Raw genomic sequence first — 9,405 nt, forward strand, 5'->3', positions numbered from 1 at the left:
TTCCTCAGGGCTGGTGGCTGTCTTTCTGCCTCTCCCCTGCTAATATGGGCTGAGCTAATCGGCCGCCTTCAGCCCAACCTGACCGAAGGCAGCGATGGGCCAGATAAGAAGTGCCCATATGGGAGGGGAGCAGGGAGTCAGGAGACCATGCTCATGCCCCGTGAGGATCCCCACGGGATTTGAAGGTGTAAACCCTCAGGGTCTGCAGCGGCACTGGCTTTGCTGCTCATGCAGCTGCTTCTGTCTGTGCCCGTGTTGCTGAGCTCAGCCCTGATTTCAGCAGGTGCCCAGTGTTTGCTCTGTGCCCTTGGGAACGCTGCTCCGGAAGAGGAGGTGGGTGATCAGGACCCACATCCACCTGCCCACACCCCAGGGCCAGACCTCTTGGGTGCAGCACTCTGCTCCCTGCACCCAGGTGTGTGGGTCTCCAGCCGCAGGCTGGGGGTCTCTCGCCTGCAGCAGCATAGCTCTCCCTGCTCCTGCTCTGGCCAGCACAGCACCAGGCACTCAGAACATCCTGGAGGCCTCAGCAGAGATCCCCAACACCTCTGCAAACCAGCAGGCCAAGAGGAGCTGGCTCTTTGCAGTGGCCTTTGCTTTCACAAACCCTCCCTTTAACATCTGTCATTTTTGTCTTTTGCACAGATGCAGTACCCAGAGATTAGGCTGCCAATTAAAGTTTTATTGAACCCAGACATGGATTCCACTTTCCAGCCCCAGAGGGATCAGCGTGCAGCCAGACCTCCTCTGTAAGCTCGCCGGGGTGGAGGTGGGGAGAGGCATCTCCCACCGTGTTCTCCCAAGTGTGTGAAAGATGGAGGCCTGATATTCACCTGGGCTGCTCTGCTCCAAGGCAGCTGCCAGGTAAGACCAGGTTTATCAGTGGAAAGAAAGCTCGAGAAGAAATGAGCTGTTTCATGAGTGGCTTTAAATGAGAGAGGAATAAGCTGTAGCTGATCCCTCTTTACTTGGGGTTGCACGGAGGGTGAAAGGTCTCAGCACAGAGCATGCTTCCAGGCCAGGAGAGTGGTACCAGCCTGCGAGGGTTAGCAAGTGCTGTCCTGCAGGGCTCACAGGGCTTGCAGGTGTCCCTGGAGCCTTGCCACACCAGCACTGCACCCTCAAGGTGCTCACTGGCCTTGGGCTGCCTATTGTTCAGCAGCCTGGGCAGGTCCCAGGGCCCTTTTGAATCCCAGAGGCTTCGAAAGATGGTTAAGGAGCTGGGCTATAGGCTCTCTGTGCCTCAGTTTGCCCCCTGGGCTTGACAGTGCTGCTGGGGCTCCTCGGGCAGCTGTGAAGCGCTTGGTTCTGCAGGCTGCACATGGCTGAGCCGCGGTGGCTGGCAGTGGCTGACTGCAGGGTGAGGGTTTTCCAGGCTGCCTTCTTCCCAACAGAAATTGCAGTAATCCAGGCTTCCATCCCGCTGTTCAAAATAGTACATCCAGGTTCTTCTCCTGCCACTCCGAGGAGAAACCTCGGTGCTGTGGCTCTGCTGCTGAGATGAGCCCAAGGAGCTCTTTGAGGAGCAAACCAGGCTGAAGAAGCCCTGTCATGTCAGAGAGCTTTGCGCTGCCCTTGGAGGCAGTGCAGTCAGGCTGCTCTTAAACCAGGCTCCCAGCAGCATCTGCTGTTGTGCCAGGTTGCCCAGTAGAGCTCCCTCTCACCTGCTGGAAGCCCCATGCACACAGCCCCCCACCAGCACCAAAGCTGTTGTACCACATACATGAAGAAGTGATGACACAAATGTCCAGATTTTTGGTTTCTCTCAGGATTGCTGCTCGGGCACCGCTGCTGGCCAGGCTGGGAGCCTGCCTGGGGCACATGTCTTCCTGATGAAGAGTGAAGCGTCGGCCCGTGGTTTTTCCCAGCTCAAGTACATGCAAGTCGTCCAAGAGTGTTCAAGCATGACCATTCCCTTGGAAGCCATGGGCAGAGGAAAGCACATTCAGCATTTTTGGGATGGGAGCTGCAAGCACAGATAGGTATCAGGGTAAAAAAGGAGCCAGGCACCCAAGGGCAGGAAGTGGGGGTGTGGGCTCGGCCCCAGCCTGTGCCCACTCAGCCCTTCCCATCAGCATCTCTCCCTGCTGGGTGAGCCTGCTCAGCCACAGACACTTTCACCTTGGCCTGGGAAAGAAACCCAGTGCCCTACCGTGATCCCAATGTCCGTGGTTGGCTCTGTTCTCTTGGCAGGTTTTGTTACCTTTGCAGTGCATCGCGGCCCTTGCACAGGCAGTGCGTGCTCAGACCAGTGGAAGCTGGGCTCCTTGGAAGGAGCAGCTTGCTGGGTGCTGCTGGCAGGAGCCATGTGGCAAGGACATGGTGAGGATGGGCAGTGATGGTCCCAGCACAGATCCTGAGCTGCACTTAGAGAGATCCCACACCTGGCACCAGACAGACCGTTGGCCAACAGGTCCAGACAGAACTTGAGGGACACTAACTACATGGGAACAATAGTGGCAGGGAAGCTGGCTTAGCTGGAGATCCACCAGTGCCCACAAAGAGAGTCAGGAGCATTCCCTAGGGTGCTCTTGTGTGTCTGGCTGCAGGCAAAGCCACGCTGGGAGCTGTGAGTGGGGCCAGGAGGGAGCCAGGCACAGCGCTCTTGTCACCATCCTCAGCCATGTGGCGAGGTCACCTCCTCTGGGCCTGTGGACTCTGCTGTCCCCTCAGGGTCTCCATGGCTGGCCCAGAGGATGGTCACGGCTGTGTCTGGGCCCTTGTGCTGGAAGTTCAGGCTGAAGGCAAGCACCTGGGGCCTCTCAAGGGACCTCGTCCTTCTGCCAAAGTCCTGGGAGCTGGGATGGACCAAAGGGATCCCATCCCCCTAGGGATGCTGCAACATCAGAGGGTAACAAGCCAACTGAGCTGCCTCCTGCCCGCCTTTCCTCCCAGGGCAGACCTGGCTGGCTAGATCCTCCTTCAGCTCTTGGCAAAAAAGGAAACTGAGGCATGGAGCAGTGGGCACACAGCTCTGGCCCCTGCTCTGTGGCCACAGCAAAGCTCCACCATGGTCTCTGGCAAGCAACAAGCCCTGAGGCCAGGCACACAGCTCTGGCCATGCTGCATCTCTCGCGCTTGGCTGCCCAGGGGACCAGCTGGGTTCACTGCCCCATGGCCGGCCCAGGTCATGCAGGGCACCTTTGGGATTTTGCCCTTCCCAGCTGGGAAGGCTCCTGCCAGCAGCCCAGCATGGGGACTCTATTTCTCTTTATCAGGGAGTGTAGTGATAGGATGAGGGGGAATGGTTATAACCTGAAAGATGGGAAATTTAGATGAGATATTAGGAAGGAATTTTTTCCTGTGCGGGTGGTGAGGCAGTGGCCCAGGTTGCCCAGAGAAGCTGTGGATGCCCCATCCCTGGAGGGGTTCAAGGCCAGGCTGGATGAGGCTTTGAGCAGCCTGGGCTGGTGGGAGGTGTCCCTGCCCATGGCAGGGGGGTGGAACTGGATGATCTCTAAGGTCCCTTCCAACCCAAACCATTCTGTGATTCTGTGATTCTATTTCTCAGCTGCTTGCTTGGCCCTGGCAGTCCCTTGGGAGTAGGCTCCGTCCCGCACAAGCTGGGTCTCTCCAGCAAGTGTGGCCTTATGTGGGGTGCCCTGGCACTGGGGCTGGCTCGGGTGCAGTCCCTTTTTTCAGCCTAGGTCCAGGCAGATCCTGGAGGAGCATCTAGATGGGCAGAGCCAAGAAATCATCTGTCTCGGAGCCACACTGAGCAGAGCTGCTGCAAGTCCTCTGCTCTGCTTCTGCCTGACGACATGGGGCGGGTAGGGAGGGCTCAGCTTGCTGGGCTCGTCGGGGGTACCTCACCCCCAGGCACGGAGGGCTGAACAGCCCAACAGGTGATGTCTTGCACCAAAAACCCCATGCAAGTTGTCCCAGGACTGCATCCTGCCCCTTTCCCAGGGCTCCAGGAGGTCTGGTACAACCTTTGTGGCTGGAGAAACACTTCTGTGGAGGGCATGGGAGGAGCGTGGGCACGAAGGGCATCAGCAGGCACCACAGATGGCTCTCAGCACAAAATTCCTGGATGGAGCAAAGGCAAGGAGGTTTCCTGAACTGTGGGACCACCAGATACCAGAGTTCCTCAGGCCTGACCTCCTCTTCTTCCACCTCCGCATCCCGAGTGGGTGGAAAGTGAGGACGTTTGTGCACAGCGGGTCCATCAGGCTGGAAGTCCTGTGCACTCCTTGTGCCTGCAGAAGCCATTGGATCAGCCAGGAGACGCCGGCTGGCCGTGTTGGACCCAGCACACATGAACGCACTCGTGGCTGGGGCTTCCAAAGCCCCATCCAACACCACAGGATGTCCAAGGGCAGACTGCACATTGCACTCAAGATTCAGGATAATGCAACTTGCTCTGGAGGAAAACGCTTTGTATGATATGAATCAAAGCACATTAGAAACCCAGCGACCCACGGATTAATATATGAGATATACATAGCAAGGAAAAGGGGAAGCGTGTCACAGGACTGTGGTTTGAGTCAGCAGTTTCCAGTAAACATGATGCACAGGAGGTTTTGGTAGGCAGTTCCGGGAGGAGGTTGGGGGTCGCTGCCATGGGCAGCACTTGATGCAAGAGGAAGGGGCTCGGGGAAGGGGAACTGGGAGCCCCAAGGCAGTGGTGTGGGGCTGGGCAGTGCCGGTGCTTTAGAAGCAGTCGCTTCGCAGAGGCTGCGGCAGGTCTGACTCACTGATCTGGAGATCGAGCTCTGTGGAGTGGAGGGTCGTGGACGGGGTGTGGGGCTGGTTCCCCTCGGACAGGGCGTACTCCTCCTGCTGCTGCCGCAGGTGCCAGAGGATCTCTCTGGACAAGAAGTGGGTCTCTGCTTCTCCTGGCTCTGGAACAGAAATAAGACAAAACTCACCTGGTCTGGGCAGGGAGCGGAGTCTGGGAGATGCCCCAAAATATGCAGAATTTCCTGAGAAGTCAAACTACAGTTCTTCTTCCTTTCTGCACACCAGAAGAAAGCAAATAAAACATAGAGTGCAGGAAGGAGAGTAAAATGCAGGCACCACGTGCTGGATGCCCAGCAGTGCTTATTGTGACGGGAACTGCCTCGCTGGATAGAAATGCTTCTCTCCATCAGGGAGAGCACTGAATTTCCTCTGAAAATCAACGAGATTCATTTCAGCAAGAAGCAGCGAGCTGTTTTCAAGCCCTGCTGCTCTGCTGTAGGTGAGGAGAAGGGAAATGAAAGGAAGAAGGGAAGGCCTCACTCCTTTCCATCCCCTGCTAGGAGGAACCACTGGTCCAGTGCATACACCAGTGCCTGTCCCAGTGCTGGGGGGGCTTGACAGCCCCAGCCTCTCCCAGGAGAATCAGCAGTGAAGCTCCTTCTCCTGGAAGTCTGCTGTTGTATTTAATCCTTGAGGGAGCTTTCTTGCTGCCCAGCAGAAGACTGCTTGTCTCAGGGGCCTTTGGGGACTTCAGCAGGGACCAGATCTGCCACCATCCTTCCCCGCTCAGGAGGATCGCTGTCCGCCCTGCCACAGGGACCCCCGTGCCCGTGCGAGTGGGGATATCAGCCAAGCGCTGCACAGATCCTGCCAGCCTGCCCTCCTTCACCCTGATCCAAGGTCGCTCGAGGGGCTGGGGAGCACAGCCACTGTGCTGGGCACCCCCGTCCTCTTCCCCTCCTCACTCACCCTCGTAGGCGATGAGCCGGTAGGTACCCGCGCACTCCTTGGAGCCTCTCAGGATCTCCTCCAAGGTCCTGTAGAAAAGCTTGGCCTGGTCCAGGCGCTCCTCCCGGCTGAAGGCAGCACATTCATCCTGGGACATGGCGTAGAGGGACTGCAGCGGGGTGGCGTACTCCACCGCGCAGTGCCAGAGCTGCAGGGACAGAAGAAAAAGACACAGGGGCAGGAGGACTGAGCACCCAGCAAAGGGCTGCTGGGGGACCCTGGTGCTGGGCACAGCCCTCGAGACCCCTCGGCGGCTCTGTGGCCTGTCCTGCACTGGTGCTGTGTGCTGGCCCACCAGGACAGGTGACGGGGAGGCACCCTCTGTCAGGGGGTGCAGCGACAGCACGAGGGGAACAGCTTTAAGCTGAAAGAGGGGAGATTTAGATGGGATATCAGGAGGAAGCTTTTTCCTGTGCGGGTGGTGAGGCAGTGGCCCAGGTTGCCCAGAGAAGCTGTGGATGCCCCATCCCTGGAGGGGTTCAAGGCCAGGCTGGATGAGGCTTTGAGCAACCTGGGCTAGTGGGTGGTGTCCCTGCCCATGGCAGGGGGTGGCGCTGGATGGTCTCTAAGGTCCTTTCCAACCCAAACCATTCTGTGATTCTAACATTCTATGACAGGGACACTGGTGGTGGCCCTTGTGTCCCTCTGTGCCATGTGGAGCAGGGAAGGATCCACTGTCCGGGCAGGATGCAGGTACCGCCGTGCCCCGTGTGCCGAGTGGGCTCCGGGAGCTGCCTGCCTCCTGCAGCGCCCCGGGGCACAGCCACCGGCTTTGGCAGAGCTGCAGCCTGGGGAGTGATTTTGCCCATGGAGACAGCCCTTGTCGGTGTCTGATCACACCTTCCTGGTGGCTGTTCTGCCAGAGAAGATGTCTGAGCATCCTGATGGAGAGCAGGAGGATGGAGAAGAGGATAAACGCTGGCGAGGTGAATGCACAGCTAGAAGGAGGCTGATCAAACAAACGAGGAGAGATTCGTTAAGGCCATAAAAATTCCAAGGAGGAGCAGGGTTACTGGAAAGCCTTATACCAGGGAGACAGGAAAGTTGAATAAAGTGTACTAGAAGGAAAAGCGAAGGGATCCCTGGTTAAATGCAGTCGCCCCAGGGAACCAGAGCAGGTGCTGAGGGTGGGAGCTGGTATTGCTGCCGTGCACGCGTCCCCCAGTGCCTGGGCAGCAAGCGGAGGGACAGGTTCTACTGACAACACGCAGTGGGTCAGGATGGCCCAGGCTGCAGAGCTGGTGCTGAGTGACTCAGCAGGAGACTGGCAGATGGAACACAGCATCAGCGCCTGCATTTCATCAGGGAAAACCCGCCACTGACTGTACTTCCCCAGGAGCAGGGCCAGGAAGGAGGCTCTGGCGTCCCTGCAGGCAGGGCTTTAAGAGCAGCAGCTCAGCGTTCAGCCACCATCAAAAGGCAAATTAGGGGGACCCTGGTGAGAGCATTGCTCTGCCTCCATCGCAGCTGTGTCAGCAGGACCCGGGTTTTCCCTCCCCCAAGGGTGCAGGGGCAGGGGTCCGTGTGCCTGGAGATGTGGAAGGAGATGAATGCAATCTGAGACGGAGGGATTTAGGGCTCGTCAGCCCAGAAAAGAGGTGACTGGGGATCGGGAGAGAGTCAAATTATATCATGACTCACATGGACATTTTCAAGCACCTCTTCACAACAGAAGGAAATATTCATTCATCCCATGGGAAATCACGCTGTGGACCCCACAGCTGCTTTTTTTTTCTGTTCAGTTTTCTGCTGTTTTCCAGACTTAAATCAACTCCAGGAGGGGTTAAGTGAGCCCAACATCCCTGCAAGGGCTGAGCCTGGGAGGAGGCAGCCAGGAGGAAGGGGTGCAGGTGGCCGGCAGGGATAGGACCTCTCGAACTCACAGAAGCCTGCTGACAGCTTGGAGCATCTAATAGGAGAGGGATTGCTGTCCTGCCCTTGTAGCCAATTCTAGGCTGGGATCTGAGGCCAGGAAGACCCTTAGGCTGATGCGTCCTGCCTGCTCTCCCGATGCTGCCCGCAGTATACCTTGTTGTCTTTATCCCTGATTGTGTAGAGGCTGTGTTTGTAGACCCTTTTTTTGGTGCCAGCTCGGGTCATGGTGGTTTCAGCGAGGTCCATCAGGTACTGGATATTGCTGTCAGCTTTCTCCAGGTCATCATAGAAGTCACAGCTCAGAGGGACCAAGATGTGGAGCTTCCAGGTCTCCCTGCATGCCAGCACGTTGGGGTTGGCTCTGCTGAATTCCTCCATCGACTTTTTCACCCCTGGTGGAAGAGAGCATCGGGCAGAGGTGCCTGGCGTGAGTCCAGCTGCTTTCTACCTTGCTCCCTGTTTCCCTGCTAACACTGTAAATGTGGGAGGATTGTTATTAGGAGCTATTTCTATCTGTAGGCATGATCACGCAGGGAAACAGCTACGTACGTGGCAGGACTATTTTTAGGTACCCAACATAATAAGACCAGGCAAGCCCATGAGCGACATTCTGCTTGGACCTCTCGGACATCTCAGACATTTCCACTGCTGAGGGCTTCTGTGGAGAGAAGGAAAGAGAGAACAGTAGTGATGGAAGCAACAGCCAGGCTCTTCTGCAACAGTCGGCTCTCTATGGGGATTGGAGAGCAGCTGCCCTCTCCAGAGAGATCTGGAGAGCGAGGAACCCCGCTGCCCCCTTCCACAGCCACGCCGGGCAGCGGGGCCAAGAGCCCTCGATGGCTTGTGCAGCCCCTGCAGATGAGGAAGCTGATGCTGGGGTGAGCCGGGCACTTTTCTGGCTGCACCCTCCGTTGGGGTCATGTGTCCCAGTGCAACCTGTGCATCTGCCAAGTGCTTCCAGCATGCAGGAGGAGACATCCCAGCGCCTGATGGTGGGATTTCCAGGGCCACCGGTGGCCCGTGCCAGCTCTGTGTGTTCATTTGGGTGGAACGGGGTGTTCAGTCCCCACAGGCACCCGACGGCTGCCCTCCCCAAAGCCCTTCTGTAGCCTGTGTGACCCCGCTCCCCTTCCAGCTCTGCTGGGGTAGAGCTGAGCCCTCCCAGTGCCACAGAGGTACCTGGAGCGGGGCTCTGCTGCCCACAGCATGCCTCATAATTAACCCTTTGGAGACCACACAGACAACCCTTTCCCCTCAAGCAGCAGCTTGACTGACAGATTTAAAAATACCCGTTTTGTGTGTCAGCAGGGCTCTGGGCGTCCTGCCAGTGCCTCGGGGTGGCTGCACTCATTAAAAGGCAGCACAGCCCTCGTGCTGGCACGCGCAGCAGCACGAAGTGAGGAGATCAGCTCTTCATGCTGAGCTAATGAGAGCATCTCTCCCTCTGTGGGGCTGTGCATGGGCAGGCCATACATGCAGGGGCTGCACAGAGCCTGGCCACGTGCCCCCACGGCTGCTAGGGGCTGCTGCTGCGCTCCCCGGCATGCCCGGCCCGCTGAGAGGTGCTGGTGCCTTACGTGGAGCCCCAGAGCGAGGACGAGGAGCTGGCACAGGCTGGCCAGGACGAGGTGGAGGCCGAGCGCCTGCCTGTCTTCATTGAGAAGAGCCACGTAGGCTGAGCCGCAGACGAGCAGCATGGGCACGTGCCAGCGCAGGGGTAAGCAGGCGTTCAGGACCCTCCAGAAGCTGCCGTGGTGCCTGGGAGGCAGAGAAGGAGACAGGGGACGGGCTGGTGGCTGCCCGCCCGCCATCCCCATCTGCAGGCACAGCCACTGGCCA

General features: G+C 58.0%; 1 protein-coding gene across 1 annotated transcript in view; it reads right to left on the reverse strand.

The window, feature by feature from the left end:
• Positions 1-4,653: 4,653 nt before the first annotated feature.
• Positions 4,654-9,405, reverse strand: part of TMEM173 (transmembrane protein 173) — a 9,005-nt gene continuing 4,253 nt past the window's right edge. Inside the window, exons 4-8 of the mRNA XM_010077645.1 lie at positions 9,144-9,324; positions 8,116-8,224; positions 7,720-7,958; positions 5,653-5,839; positions 4,654-4,844 (exon numbers count right to left, since the gene is read on the reverse strand). Coding sequence (XP_010075947.1) covers positions 4,654-4,844; positions 5,653-5,839; positions 7,720-7,958; positions 8,116-8,224; positions 9,144-9,324 — 907 coding nt within the window. The remainder of the gene's footprint in view (positions 4,845-5,652; positions 5,840-7,719; positions 7,959-8,115; positions 8,225-9,143; positions 9,325-9,405) is intronic.

The sequence above is a fragment of the Pterocles gutturalis genome, unplaced genomic scaffold, assembly GCF_000699245.1.
Source record: "Pterocles gutturalis isolate BGI_N339 unplaced genomic scaffold, ASM69924v1 scaffold4968, whole genome shotgun sequence".
NCBI classification, from domain to species: Eukaryota; Metazoa; Chordata; class Aves; order Pterocliformes; family Pteroclidae; genus Pterocles; species Pterocles gutturalis.